We start from the raw sequence: 16,808 nt of genomic DNA on the forward strand, positions 1-16,808 counted from the left end.
TCTGGAATGCTATGTTTTCATTAGTTGCTTTTCTTTAAAGAGAGAAGATAAAGTATGAGTTCTTAGAGTAGGGCAAAAATGATTTTGACTTTTTCTTGCCAAATTTAAAATACTTTTTGATACAGCAATGATATATGAGAAACAAGCAAAAAATCCAAAATAGTAGTACACAGTAGAATAATTAATATGATAATTAATAATTACTTTAATTGTATAATGCTTAATGGATCTACCAACCACCTTAATCAATTTTTGAATCTCCTTTTTTTTCTAGTAGGAATAAAGTATAGCAACTAAAAAAAAGTAGGCAGTAAATTCTTCAATAATAAGAAGTACAGATTCACAGAATCTTCATATTTTTTATGAATCTTCAAATATTTGTAAATATCCTTATCCTTCTTATCTGAATAGCTACATCCCAAAAATACACGGACAGTGGACTCAATCCACAAAATTTGAGTGTTACTTTGGCTTTTACAAATTATTTAATAACATCTGTGAGCATTTTTAATATTTCTTTTTCAATATTCATCCATGCATAAACAAAGAAAAAATTCTTATTATACAATCAAATGAAAAAACACACTTGAAAAAAATAATAATAAAAAATAAAGCAGCCATAATCATTTGTTTGAAACACCTGCAAGCAAGTTCTTTAACCTTTGACCTTACTGACTCTAAAAATACCATGTTAGAAAGGAGAGAGTTTTTTTTTAATTATTATTTCTATCAAGTAGTTTCAATTTTTTATTTATTGTTTTTAGAATTATTAAAAGGAGTAGAAAAACATCACAGGTAAATTGCAAACAACAAAACCATTGGTAGTTAAGGTAAAAAAAAAATTTATTAAAAAAAACTTATTTCAAATACAGCTTATTAAGAAAGTTCTCAAAATCCCTAACCGTGAAACCACTATCTTGAGCAAGGAATCGTAATTATTTTGCACCGCTGTGTGTGTATATATGTATATGAATTGGAAAGAGAAAAATATTTAAACATTACTTGGTCAAAATAGAGTCAGGAGATAAACCAAGGTGATCAAAACTGCTTTCCAAACTATCATAGTTTAAATGTTTATAGATGCTATGAAGTGAATCTCTCTTATCAGATGGTGATCTTAGCTTTTGGGCATCAGGAGGTTTTGCCCAAGTAACTTCAAGTGTACAACCATCAAATACACAACCTAATAAAGAAATAAAATAGATCCATTAAGGAATTAAAATAAACAATTACTCAATAAATTTAAATAGTATTTGTAATGAAAATAATTTTAGAATAAATATTTATATAGCATAATATCTATTATATATAATTCTCTTACGTGGCTCCCAAATTTTGGCTGTATTTCTTTTCCGCCGGTGGCAACGTTTGCTTTGTTTTGAAAACACCAAAGCATTCTGCCTTTTAATGATGTGTTTCTGATCTAATATATATAATTCTTTTACGTGGCTCCCAAATTTTGGCTGAAGTACTTTGTACAACTAAATAAGATTCTTTTCACAACAGTTAAATATTTACTTTATTTTCTTCATTCATAGAGAAAACAGTCGGCAAAGAATTCTGTTAGGTTAAAAAACATTTAGCTAAAAAAATAACGAATTCTAAAAGAAATAAAATAAACAACTAAAAAAATAAAAATGCTGTTGCCAGCCATGGAATTTTTTGAAAGTTAACTTAGCAACATAAATCAAAATGACATAGAAGCGCAACTAGATCAAATTAATGATACCTGATATTAACAAATCCTTCAATTCTAAAAGTGTTGTATCGCCAAATGCCCAAATTAACAATTGTGTTCTTAAAGAAATTCTATAAAATGTTTTATATAAAAAAATTTTATTCTGCAACTGCTTCTTGAAGAACTTGGCTCATTGATTAAAAATATTGTTTTAATTTTACAGTACTAACTTTACTTCTACTTTCATTATTGCTATGACCCTCTTTCATTACATTTCACAACTTCATGCTAAATTTGAGGACTTTAAGTTGTTTTGTGGTTGAATACTGACATTTAGAAATGTGTGCATAAAAAAATAATATTTAGAGGTTAAGAGTAGCCTCAGAAAAATTTGAATTGTTGCCATTGAACTTAACAATTTAAACAATCGTTTTTGTGAAAAATTGAAATGTATTGTTGACATCAAAACTAAATATATTGTGTTTCAACTTAACAATACTACCTTAATTTATACTTTAGAATTGCCTCGGAGAAATTTGAATTGTTAGCAATGACTTAAACAAAAAGTTTTATTTTAACTGACAAATACTACATTATAATTTTAACTTTTTCTATGACTATACTCATTTTCTTACTCTTTTCTTTGTTTTTTATACATTTTATTTTTTTGTGATAAAATAAAAAACTTATAGTTGTTCTGCTTCTGAACACTGATGAAAACACAAAATGATGGGCTTCATCAACAATCAAAAATATATACATTTATTTTACAGATTCCATATTATTAAGGCGGCGCCCTTCAGAGAATTAAAAATACAAAATTATCTTCATCAAAGCCGATGCTTTGCATCCGGCGTTCAGTGGCAGACTACTATTTCATATTGTTTTACAACACATGGCTTTGGTCCTCTGGTGGGAAAGACTTTAAAACAAAACTTACAACAGTTACTTTTCTCAACAACTGAAATTTAGAATAGTGTGATTAAGAAAAATATGTGAACTGTTTGCAATTTCAAATTAATATTGAAATGTACAGGTTTAGAATTTTCTACAGTGAAAAGTTTTCGGAACTTCAGTATTCAAAAAAGTATACAGAAACTAGACGTTAAGAACGTATCCAATGAGCGAGCAAAGCGAGCATTGGATTGCGAAGCAATCCGAAATGAACTGTGAAAGCAGTTCCGGGGGTTGGTGAGCGCCAGCGAGCAGGGGGCGAAGCCTCCTAGTTTATAATAATACATTATAAAGTCATTATCAGAACTTTATTAAAGTTAATAAAATAGAAAATAAAATATTTTTGACAATAATTCCAAAATAATAGAATTAAATCAAAGAAAATTTAATAAGAATATTATATAAATCTTACTCCTGAATAAAAATTGAACAGAATTATATAAATTTAAATATTTATTTTTAGAATATCAAGTAACCATTTTTAAATTCATATTCTCTAAATGTAATATATTTTTTTAAAAAATCGATGTTTTTTTAACATTTTCTAAATGCGAACACAGAATAATTTCTATAATCTAAGGGTGAGTGAAAAATAAAATACATTTCATTTTTCATTAGTTAATAAAATTTTAGGATTATGTAAAATTAAAATAAAAATGTATTGAACAACTAAATTTTAAAATTACATGGATCATGATAGATTTAATTATATGATGTATGGCAGCAATCTAGTTTTTTCGATTAGATTATTTATCACATTAAAAGCTGGTTATTGAATTTCTTATTTGACTGAATCTTTAGTACTGAACTAACTTGAAATGAAAATAGCTTTAATTATAGGAGGTTGCTAAGATGATCTAGAACAAATTGATAACAATATTTATATTTTGTAGCATGATGCATTGATTATAAAGACCATGTGTTTTCTACTACTTGTCAGATTTTTCACCAATATAATAAATTGGTATATATATATATGTATACATAAATATAAATATATATGATGGCAAACTTAGCTTTATGGTCCCTATAACAATTAAGAACCATATATTTCCTAAAACTTATAAATGTATTTTTTTTACTTAATTATTTTTTATTAAAAAATAGCAAATATTTATGCAGAACAAAAAAATTTACAAACACAATTTTAACATTTAAATATTACAAATATTTAGACAGGGTTCCCAGTCAATTTCAGAAAAAAAAATTCCTTGACTTTTCTAGGTAAATTTCAATGAAAATCCATACCATATTTTATCTATACTACGAAATTTTTCATCAGAAAATTTGGATTTTTTTTATTTGTTTTGCCAAGTATTAGATTTTTTGTGTAAAATAAATATCATTATATGAGGAAGGAAGCATTTCAGTAAGTCTAAAATGTAAAATTTTTACAATGAATAATTGTAACAGATGTTAGAATTATTTAATTCGAACCTCCATAACTGAGTATTGTTACTGACAATTTTAAGATTGGTTTTTTCCAGGAATAATGAAGGAATTTTCCAGGTTTTTATAAGAAAATTGCAACTTTCCCTGATTTTTGGAGTTGAAAGAAATTCCCTGACAATTCTAGGTTTGTTAAATATTTTTGTATTAGTTTAAATAAAATAAAAATTTATAACAATTAAAAATACAAAAACCAAAAATGACGAATTTATTCAAATAATTCTTAAAATACCTCACTAATATCATCTATATATATATCTAATAAATTATACAACTTACAACTATCCCTTCATTAATTAACCATAAATTAAAAACCTAAAAAAATCAAAAAGTTTTTCGCTTTTAAGATCTATATCCTATTTACAGATCTATACTTTATTTCAAATTGAATTGCAAAAAAATAGCCCGTGACATAACATAATTTCTGTGTAAAATAATCAGTTGACAAAGTATTAATACATTGATGAAATTCAAGAATTAAGACCAATACTAGTTACAGTATAGCAATTATTTTCGTTCTGTAGTTATTTACTATCGATTCAGAGAAAATCTTAATTTTGGCAGCACCCTATGACACAAAACTTTTATAAATCAATTTTCATTTATTAAAAAAACCGTGCATAGGACAAATAACAAAATATTTAATAAAACTATAAATTATTAAAGTTAACATTAATCAAACCACTTTTTAAAAGATAAATTACAAATTCAGATTAATGTTTACGAAAACAAACTTGTACCACAATATAGTAGCAGGTTATAGTAGACACCAAACAAGTAATTAATTTATTTTCCATGATAAATTTTGTTTATTTAGATTAGATTTATTAACTGATTCAGATACAAATGCCGAGTCGCTACCGGTTGTCTATTTCTGCTTCGATTGAGACCCGATTTGAAAATTTGAATTTCTCAAAATTCCTGAAGGGCTATTCTTACTTTACGCAATTCACACACACTGGTTGCCGTCGAGGATGGTGGTCCTTGATTTATGCCACACACTGAGAATACTCCAAAGACATGCCGTTAAAATTTTTATCAAATGCGAAGGAGATGGCTTCCCCCTTTGGTAATCAGAAGACCTGAACACGAGCACTTTACGGTAGATCTGTTGAACGAGGACCGATACAGCACACCCTTGGTCCCTTTGCAGGTTAATCAAACTTCAGTTTTTTCCGCACTAGTTTAACTTCGGAAACAGTGTCTTACACTGTGGAACGATGAGAACCGTCAAGGAAGAATGGAAACTTGTTTGGGTAAATACATAAAATTTCATAAAATGTATCTAACAGTTTAAAGTAAATTAAATTTTAAAAAATTTAATAAAGTTAAAAAAATAAAAACCTGTTACATAGATACGTGAAGACGGCCTCATTTTATAATTCAAGTAGTTTTTTATCTCAAGTCATACCTATTCAATAAATTGAAATGAACAACGCTAGCAAGGTCTGCTCAAAAAGGCATTATAAAAATTCAGACCTTTCACATTTAAAAAGAAAATTAAAAAACTTAAGGAACCTATAAAACACATTCAATCTAATTTCGAACAATAAAATTCCCTATTTATATTCGAGCATGCATGCCCGCATTTTACCATGCAGATTTATTTATAAGTAATTAAGGAATAAATACTAAGGTCAAGTGTTATTTCTCATAGAGATATTATATTGTTCTACCGATTTAGTAGTGCACAATCTTTTATAAAATAAAATTGAAGATTTATATAATTAAAGAATAAATACTAAGTACAAATATTACTGGAAATCACTATTTAAAAAGTAATACAACAAAATGTAAGTTATTAAAATTATCATTTAGTAAAAATCAGATTATTATTGATAATCGAATAATAACTGATTATTTAAATAAAATAATTACCATCAAGTTGTTTCAGGGCATTTTCAGCATCTTCTCTCTTGGAATAATGAATAAAAGCAAAATCTCGCATTTTTTTAACTCTTTCAACTCTCAAAACACCACCCATAGAAAATAAGCGAAGAAGCTGATCTTCTGTAGTTAAAGCTGACAAATTACGGACATAAAGCACTTTGACCTATATGACGGGAAAAAAATATGCAAAACATCATCATTTACTGAAAATAACGAATAAATTTTCTTAACTGCTGGAAAGGAATTAAATGTGACTGCTATTCCGATATAACTACATTTAAAAAAATATTATCAATCAAAATAAGTAATGAAAGTTTGAAAATTTAATAAAATATATCTCAAACTATATGTTCCCTTTTAAATTATAAAATAATAATAATAAGGTAGTTAAAATAGAATAAATACCCAAAAAGAATCAATCTTAACTGATGAACGAGAAGAAAATTATGTATAGGAGCATTATTATAAAGGAATAAATTATAAAAATCATTTATCAAAATTATATTTAATATAATTTTGGGGTCTGTCGGGGCCAAATTTACTTCCGTTTAGCGGTACATTCGCAAATTCAACTTTAGGAAGAATTATTTCAGAAAATCCTTTTTCTTAAAATTTCATTTTTGTATCCAGTAAGAAACGATAAATCTATATTTTTGTGTTGATTTTTTAACATATTTTTTAATTCTCACAAATATTGAGCCTAAATTTTCTCAAAATAAGTACCTCTCAGAAAAACCTAGACAGACCCCTGATTATATAAATAATACAAATAAAATCTAGTAAAAAATCCTGGAAAATATAAATACTCAAAAGTAAATGTGACGTTATATTACAAAAAGCTTTTTTGATATCGCTAAGTAAGTGATTTCAAATTTCTTAATCGCTAAACTAGTAAAGAAAATATAATTTTTGATTTCATTAAAAAAATTATGTAATCTTTTAGGAAATGGTAAATCCAAATTATAAAATTTTAACATAAAAATAATCTCGCAATGTAGGTATCCTGATAGTTTGTTCAGGAGGGCGGGCTAAAGTGATAATTAAGCTAGGTTACAAAAAAGAAAAGGAATTAAAATAATCGATCGAGTTGTTCTAGGGAGATTCTCGCTTCCCAAAATCCTTTCCTTTCTATTTTGTAATAAAAACTTTTAGAAGCTTTCATGAGCAGCGCTATGGCTCATGAATTTCTTTGCTGTTTCGAATTAAACTTGAAATGTCAAGAAACTGTTTTAGAACTGGAGCAGAACAAGGATCAGATTTATATAATTAAATAAGTAAATAAAATTAAAAATCTTTTTTTATTATTTTAAATTTTTAAGCTACTCTCCACAGTACAGTCAATAAAATAACATAGAAAGTGCAGTAAGATAAACTAAAAATATAACTATGTTAAATAGATATTGAGTTTGTTTTTATTAAAGCATACAGGAAACATGAATGAATTATAAAGAAAAGAAATCGAAAATAAGTTAGTTCAAAGTACACAGTATTGCATGATGTTCCTTAAACAGGATTATTTGGCAAGCTATGAGAAGTTGCAGTTATTCAAAAGAGAGTAGGTTTTTAAAAAGAAAGCAGCTGTGAAGAAAGAGGCAATATATTAAGAGGCAATATATTTTGTTACTCATCTCCTTTTGAATTTTATTCATAACATGAATATGAGTATCATATTTCGGAGCTTGTAAACTAAATCTTTGAGAAAGTAAAGAATTTTCTGTGAACCCATTTATGGTAGAGAAGGTAGCCGAATTTTCTACTAGGTAGTGTAAGATTTATTTTCTCCTTTACTTTCTCTCTCTACATATATTATTGAATACGAAAAATAAACCTCAATACCCTACCACAAAACGTAGTGGTATCAGAACTCGTAAAATGAAGAAGCTACAATCTGCTTCATAAAATAATCGTCTGCCTTTAGTAATTAATAATGATATGCTTATACTATTAATAAACAATCTTCTGTTTTTATTTATTTATGAAAGCAGACGATTTCTTACGAAAGCAGATGTGATTCCACATCAGGCAAAACTTGCAATGCACACGCCTGAGAAATCTAATTTTATTCAATTCAATTCAAAAAAAAAAAAAAATTTAAAAAAAAAAAAAACTAAAAAAAAAAAAATATATATATATATATATATATATATATATATATATATATATATATATATATATATATATATATATATATATATATATATATATATATATAAATATCAAATAAACTAGCAGACGATAAAAAAAAACGTTTTGTTCCTAATAGTTAATGTATTATCGAAATTGCAAAAAAATAAATAAATAAATAAATAATAATGATAATAATAATAATTTGTCATAATAAATCAATGATAACGAAAACTGAGAAACAAAAGTGGAGTAAAAAAAAACAACATGTCAATACTCGTAGGGCATTAATTTCAAGTTCCGTAATTCCGACTCCTACAACGCAATGGGATACCTGCAAGTGACGTAGTTTGGGTATCTCGATCCTGATTGGTTGTTGAAACGCGGCATTTGCTTACGTTAGCAACTGTTCTTTCCATTCTATTTCGAGTAAGCCAAGCACGTCAAGTATCAATTCTTTTATTAAGAGACACATCCTGAATTCTCTCACAAAGAATTTTTCTCCAAGATTTCAATTCTTCCACAATATATTTACACAGAGGCTTACACAAAGACGGGCTCGAAGCCTTGTGATTTATAGACAAACTAATTATGCATCGAAGTCGCCAGGTACACAAAACAAAAATATATCATGGTTCCAATGAAATACATAAACAAATTATAAATCTAAGTTAAGTAAAAGAAGTAGACGAGAATTAATTATATTTCATTTCATTCGATGTGCGATACGGCTCTATATTTAATTAACTTATCGTTAATTAATATTCTAACTTATGTAGAGAAACTTTGCTAAACTTTTACACGCCATCTTGCTTATAAACGACCAGCTAGCGCTGACGTCATAGGTCAAAAGTGTTGGTATGGCAGATCTTGTTCTTGAAGTGCAAGTACCCAATGGGCAACACTGCAAAAACGCTGAAGAATAATAGAAGAATCTTGAGGATGCACCAAATGAAGGTCAGTATAAAAAAAAATTGGATTTTTTTAAAAATCCTCTATTGCGCAAGCGCAAATTATGGTATTGAAAATGGCAGAGTGAAATTTTGCAATTTGTTAGGGAGTCAAATTCCTTGACAACTCCCGGTTTTCAGGAAAAATTACGCTTTTTAATAATTCCTGACTTTAATCTCTTTTTCTCTTACTACTTCCTGACTTTTTTCCGAATCTCGATTTCCCAGATAATTCCTGGTTTTCAATATTTCCGGTGTGAATCCGTTTCATTTACTTATTTTTTCATTCTTTCTTCAGTTTTTCTTTCTTTTCATAAATAGGGGGGAATGTTGAACAGTTGAATTTATTTTCTTTTGGTGACTTCTTTGCATTAGCGACTGAATCAACTGCGTCGGCGAAATGGAAATATACCGAAAAAAATAAAGTGCATCGGTTGGCTACATTTTTAGTCGCCCATATTTTTTTAAAAAAATAAGAATAATTTTTTATAAGACAAGTCTTAGTGTGCTTACTACGTTTGCTATACTTTTATTTTTGTCGAGTTTATGACATTAAAAAAATGTTCGGAAGGTTTTAAAAGATGAAATTTAAACTTCATTAAAAAATTAACAGAAATGGACAGTATATAAAAAAATTAATAAACCAACTATAATTTAACAACATGCTTGAATAGCTTAGCTTAGTTGGCGAGAATATTGGCATTAGCCACAACAGAAAAGAAAAGTAAAAAAAAAATGAATAAATACTAGAACAATCTTGTTTGGTGATTTATCTAAAATTTAACAATTTTCATTTTGTGAATTATTATTTTTTTTTTAAACAAACTTATGTATTTTTAGAATATAGTTTACAAGCGAAGCCTTTAGATTGTGTTTATTATTGTGATGAATAGCAAAACATAATTCGTTAGAAGAAAGATGAAAGCCATGGAAGGGAGGGAGGTAAAGTCAGTTGGAAAAGATCGAATCTCTCTCGAATAATTTTATACATACCAGATATATAGTTTCTAAAATTGTCTTGTGAGTAGATTTCAAAAACTGTTAAAAATAAAAACATTGAAGTATACTGCATTCAATAAAAATTCACAAAACATGTTTCGAGTATACATGTAAATATATATAAACTCAGTGATCAAAAAAGACATTTCTGCTCACAATAATGCAATAAAACTCTTTAGTTCAGCTCATATTATATTTTTTTACAAAGATAGTTATTAATTATGGATGGTTTTAAATCAAAAAGTAATACAAAAAAGCAACGTGAAAGAATAATTCAGATAAAATTTTGCATCGAATTTAATATCTTAAATTAATATAGATGTTAGTTTTATTAAATTACAATATAGAATTGAAATTTTCACTTTTGTAACATTAAAAATGGAATCAGATAAAAACATTAACTGTTTCAGATTGTTTATATCTAATAAAGAGTTTTAAGGGTGGTATAGATGTCGCATTTTCCAAGGAGGGAATTTTTACTCCAAACTATTCCTTCGTAATGTTTCTAAGTAGTTACTATACAAGTTTAGATTCAAGATGTAATTTTCACTTTAAGTTAAGCACAATACGCACATTTGTTTAGATTGATATACTGCTTCAAGCTCTTTAAATCTTCTACAGGTGACTGTTCGCATTTATTTTTACTTGGGTAGTCAGTCCATAAGATTTTATTTGAGCTTTAAATATATATAAATAAATTATATTTTTCATATATATGTACTATTCTTATCAATTGCTTATCAAAAAAATAATAATAATAATTACAAATTCACCATCGTTCGAGTTATTTTTTATAACATTTTTATTCTAAAGTAAATAAGATTTTAATTTTTAAAGTTTAAAAAATGGAATGCACCAATTTTAAACTAATAAATGTTTTATTTTTCATATTAACTCTATTTGGAGACTTTTAGACGTTTACACAATAATGTCTTAGTATAGGCTTCACAGAATTAGAATTTAATTTCAAAAATGTAATTTAAATTTGTAATTTGCGTCCGTACAAAATACATACACAATGTAATCAACAATTTATGACATAATAAAAGTGAAATCACCATAAAATAATTAATTTTCAACCTTTCTCCTTATTATCAAGACAGAAAAAATGATGCTAAACAGAAGTGTTTCACCGATGAATTTTACTAAACAAATAAATTTTGATTTTTAAGGTCTTATAATTGCTTAGTTAAATTGGCAAGAGAATAAAACTGTTGACAATAAATCGTTTTCGACAAATTTGTACATATTTCCGCACTTTAAAACTGGAGAAACACAATATCAATTATTCAATATTTTCTTACTGGCAATTTAATGAAAACTCATTTAAACTTGAGTCATGAAGTAACCGTGGGTCTTCTCAATATTCTATCTATATAATATAAACTAGTAAAGTATTTAGACAACGAAGCCACGTTTGGAACTTTATTTCTATTATAATGTTATTAAGCAATTAATTTTTAATAATGACTCTAACTTGCATATTATTTTCTTAATATGTAAATAATAATAATAAAGTAAATAAAAAATATTTTTCTTAAGGAATAAAATAAAATACAATAAATAAATAAAAATAAAAGAAAATTGGGGGAAAAATTATCTATAGCTTGCTACATTTTGAAACCCTGTTTGGTTACAACATCATTCTGCTAGTGAATATGACAACTTAATTAATTGCAATAAGTCGAGGTTTCCATAGCAACGGAGTTATAAGTCTGACCACTTTAGGCATTCTATTTTTGGCTTCTATTATAAACCGTCAATTATTTTCGCCAAGTCTACAAAAAATTAATGGTGATAGTTCTTCTGAGTACCACTGAATTTTTTTTTTCAATTATTTTTCAATGCTCACTTGATATTCAATATTAATAATTTTCAAAGTTATTGACCCCAATTGACCCCTGAAATTTTCTTTTCTTTTACGGAAAATACATTTCGGACCATTGAAAAGGAAAGGGAAAATGAAAAATTATCATCAAGAATCATCAATTTATTGATAATCAAGAATATTCATAAATTTATAAATATTTGTAAGCAGACTTTTAAAGAAAATAATTTAATTTAATTGTAAGTGCAACTGGTGTAAGTCTAACTGGTGTAAGTGTAACTCTTTTTTCAAAAATAGGTAAATAGTTTAAAACTGACTAAACTTTAGGAAAAACGGTAGTTTCACAAAATACTTTTTCTTAAAATTTTATTTTTGTATCCCGTAAGAAATGATAAATCTATATTTTTGTGTTGATTTTTTAATATAATTTTTAATTTTCACAAAATAGGTACCTCTCAGAAAAACCTAGACAGACTCCTGCTACCACTTCTTACTTTTAGTTTAGCCTGAATTTATTAAAATTCCAATATTATATTAAACATATTTAAATGGTTTTTTTCAATTGCGCGAACAAATTCAGATATTTTATTTATTTTTAATTTACTGTTTTTTACAATTACAATTTACTGCTTTTTATTGGCGACTTTATCGCCTGCAGCGGCGAAATGGATGAGTATCATATATAATTTATCTTAACAAATTCGTAATTATATTGCCAAAAATTATTAAGAATAATTATGACTCAATTTTAAAGAGGAAAAAAAGCAAAATGTAAAATGTATAAAACATTATTCCTTTAAAAAAATTAAATAATTCTCTACATTTTTTAAACATTTAATTCAACAAAACTTACTCTTTTCATGGTTTCATCTTCAACTTGTGCTTCAGGTTGGGCCCAGTCTACAGCAATTTCATGATCAAACAATTTCACACTATTAGATATTAGCTTACGCCTGGCCATAGCAGCTGCCCGATGGCTCTCATATTCCACAAAGGCAAATCCTCTATTTTTTGTTTTATCCGCTATACTGCTGTATAGAATAACTTTTGATACACCATCAGTAAACTTACTGATTTCATTCAATATTTCTTCTTTACTCTTATCTTTTGGTATTCCACCGATGAAAAGACGACAATTGTCAACTGATTTGCAAACCCCAATGTGACGATTTGGTCTTATCTCGTAATCATCCAATCCTTTAATGGCTTTTAATGCATCTTCATTATTTGTAAAAGTTACAAAAGCATAGCCGCGATTTCCTCCATTATATTCCATCATTAAACGGAGTTCATAAATGTTACCGAATTGCTCACATAATGGAACAAGTTCATGTTCAAAGACATCTCTTGGTAATTTTCCAATGAATATTTCAGATCCTTTTGGAGGTGGTGGGCCTATCCAACCTGGTGGTGGTCCATATTTACGCTGGCCATTTTCTTGAACTATGTTATATCCTGTTTTTTCCATTAAAGCAGTTAGTAAATGTGTATCTCTAAATATGTCTGCTGCCATTTTCAATTGAATCAAAGAGTATCTCGATTGACAAACGACGAGATCAAATTTAAATTGCGTTCTAATCAGTAATTATGAAAAATATCAAACGTATATTTTTTAAATTAAAGAACTCTCTTCCATTGGTTAATCAAAACAGTTTAAAATGATTGGTTGCTTAAAAATTTTGTCACGCCTTTTTTTTCTTTTTTTTTTTGTAAATTCTTATTAAAATGTTATTCTTAACGAACCCATCAAAAATATATTTTGAAAATTTGAAAAGCGCCATCTAATTAAGACTAATGAAACTATTATAATAAACATTTACATTTTATATCAAACAATATAAATCAGTTCTGTACTTCGGCTTCTTGTTTACTTTATAGAGCAATTTTTTTAAAATTCCATCAGGTAGGATGGAAAGTTGAAAAGAACGCAATGCAAAATAATTGCAATGGAAGAAATTAAAAAACTGAAATAAATGCATAATATGCCTAGTAATTACAATTAGCATCAAAAAATGAAATTATTTCTTTAATAAGTACTAAGAAAAACAAAATGTTTAAATAATTCATAGAATCAAATGCTAAGTCATTTTTGCAGGCTCAACTTGAAAAATGTTCTAATAAGTTTTCAGAACACATCACTTTTTAAAACTTTTTACAAGTCAATAAATAGCAAAAACCTGAGCAATATTCTTCTCGATAGAAGTTATTTTCTTAAACACAATATTTTTTGTTCGGCTTATGTACTTCAAGCAATAATTTTTAATCTCATTTAATAATTTTATATTACTATGGTCGATAAATAGAGGAGTTGGATGCTTTAAAAGATAATCTTCGTTTCCTTGTAATTATGAAAACAGTTCAGAAAGCAAGATATTTACTGAGTTCTGGATTGAGAAAATATAGTTTAAATGGAGAGTTTTTGTTGGGAACTTACTTGTAATCCTCTTCCAGTTAAATATCTGTTAATGTGTTTCTACAAGCAATATCGCACAGAAAAAGAAAAAATACCCGCTTAATTCATACAATTAAAATTATTTAATTTATTTAACATAACAGCTACAGATAAAAAAAAATAACGCTTCATTTGACTAAAATTAACTTTACTAGCAATGTAAGGTCTATTTTTTTTCCCTCGGCAAATTTTACTACAATAATGTGACTCAAAAAAAGTGCTATAAAATTATCTATCTATTTCTTTTAAATAAACAGAAATAATGTATATATATATATATAAAGCAGAAGCAAATTAACAATTTTCTCAATTAATTACGTTTGAAATCCAATAAAATTTAAAGTAATGAAGATTTTCTTCATAGTGGTAAACCTTTAGAAAAGTCTCTAAATAACAGACGTCAGTATCACACTTTCCCATTTGATTTAATTCCTATCGAAAATATCTTTGATTTAATTCCCATCGAACTGAAATCGTTAAATTGTCCCTAAATGTTAAAAATTGAAAAGAAAACGAATTTAAATTCGTTCAAGAATAATCAAGAATAAGTAAAAAATCAAGAAAATATCATCACCATTCATTCAATTTTAAACTTAAACTGACATTAAAATAAATTTCAATTAAAGATAATGTTTATGTTGACAATAAAAGTAGTTCAAATTTTTGTAATCTTACATTTCATAGAAGTCAAAACCTCGGATAGAGGGAGAAAAGTTTTAAAATGAATTCAAGGTAGGTAGGTACTTTATTTAGGTTGCACTAGAACTGCACAATTCAAAATGACAGTATTAAGAACGAGGCAGAACAACTGGATCTTATGCTTTGTTCGGGCAATGGTTTATTACTCCCAACGAACACCATTAAGAATTAGCTTGAATTCGATGAACTCTACCTTTATGTTGCAAGAGAAAAAATTATAAATTATAAATTCTTTGCTTGAAGTAAATATAAGTGTAGAAGAAGATTCTTGATTCTCATATTTTGTAAAAGTAATGTTTCGGAAAATTTTCGTCATCTGCATGATGCTTTAATAAGTATTCTGATATAAACCAGTTATTAGCTTTTGAGTATTTTATTTCTAAGTTGAGTTCTTTTCCTTCCTTTGAGCTGTGAACAAAAAAAAATAATGATCTTTTGCTAGCCATGCACTCTTAAGTCTGTGAGTTAGGTGAAATGAGGGAGTGAAGTTATCGTAAAAGATCTACGCAAACAGTTTCCGAGGGTTAGAGAGCAGTAGAATTTGAAGTCAAGCACTTTAAATTCTTAAAATAAGCAAAATTTCCTTCATTGTTGAAATTTTGAAATAATTCTAAGGGATTTAAATAGTTCATATTATTTAAATTTAATGTGTTTTCGGATTTTTCGATGTAAAAGAAAAGGTAATAAATTTATACTTTTTTTGCAACCATGTACTCAGATAACTAAAGATTTAATTTAAAAAAAACCTTTCGACTTTTTTTTTTCTTTCTTATTTTTGATTATGTTGTAGAATAATTCAATTTTGTAGTTCTTGTGTTGTAATAAAATTTGATTATACAACCCCGGAAGACAAAAATTCGTACTTTTCTGTCTTTTAAAGAAAAAAATGGCCAAATATTCTAATTTTACAAAAAAAAAAAAAAAAAAAAAAAAAAAAAAAGGAATTATTTTATTCAAGGAATTCCTTGTTAACATTTATGTAAACTTGAGTAGAAATTTTTTTAGGTTATTCAGAGACATTTCTCCCTTTCTTTTTTTCAATTTTAATGATATTTTTACTTTCTCTTCGTCAAAATGTTAGACGTGTGTGACTGAGAATTCTTTGCTATTGTATTTTTTGATTTTGTAGATGATTTTATTCATTTGCAAGCAAACTAAACCAAATTATAAATTTTCAATTTGAATTATAAGAACGATTTAAATGTTTGAGCATAGATATATGGGTTAATCTCAGAAAGAGCTAGAATTTCACAACATTTTCTTTTTTCTTAAATTTAGTTTGTATTTATTTTTACGAGAGATCTTAGCTAAAATAATGACTATTACAGTGTCTCTCTGATTGCAAATGCAAATTAGTTGAGTTATTTAATCTTCAGATAAATGATGTCCACAGGCATGATTTTTACTTTCAGATGCCCGAAAACTTTTACGTCTTTCAGCTCAAAGCTCCAATTAATATTTGAGCATTCTAGCTAGTCAGAAAAGGATCAAAGTTTTGATTAGTGAAAACTCTTTTTGGCAATAATATGATGAATTCTACTTCTGGAGATCAAAAATTAACTTAGTAATGTCATCAAATTCAGCGTAATTTTTTAAATTTGTGTCGTTTTAATTACAGTCTTACCCAGTGGCAGATCCAGGGGTGGTTTTGGTGAAGTGGAAAAATTAATTTAAAGTTTTATTTTATTTTATTTATTTATTTCAATTTTTTTTTCTTTTGCTAATACCAAATCAAACATTTCGTTGCTTTCATTGCTGTTTAATTTTTATTATTATTATTTTTTT

The 16,808-nt window shown here is 26.9% G+C and overlaps 1 protein-coding gene across 2 annotated transcripts in view; it reads right to left on the reverse strand.

Annotated features, from left to right (window-relative positions):
* The window catches only part of LOC107451582 (putative RNA-binding protein 46), a 28,773-nt gene extending 15,329 nt beyond the window's left edge, over positions 1-13,444 (reverse strand). Inside the window, exons 1-4 of one of the 2 annotated variants that reach the window (XM_016067736.4) lie at positions 12,726-13,444; positions 10,039-10,083; positions 5,960-6,134; positions 1,003-1,183 (exon numbers count right to left, since the gene is read on the reverse strand). In XM_016067736.4, the coding sequence (XP_015923222.1) occupies positions 1,003-1,183; positions 5,960-6,134; positions 10,039-10,083; positions 12,726-13,385 (1,061 nt within the window). In that variant the 5' untranslated portion in view covers positions 13,386-13,444. The remainder of the gene's footprint in view (positions 1-1,002; positions 1,184-5,959; positions 6,135-10,038; positions 10,084-12,725) is intronic. The other variant, XM_016067737.4, reaches the window with a different exon arrangement.
* Between the last annotated feature and the right edge of the window lie 3,364 nt (positions 13,445-16,808).

The sequence above is a fragment of the Parasteatoda tepidariorum genome, chromosome 7 (assembly GCF_982258835.1).
Source record: "Parasteatoda tepidariorum strain Cologne lab strain chromosome 7, Ptep-v5.0, whole genome shotgun sequence".
Lineage (NCBI taxonomy): Eukaryota > Metazoa > Arthropoda > Arachnida > Araneae > Theridiidae > Parasteatoda > Parasteatoda tepidariorum.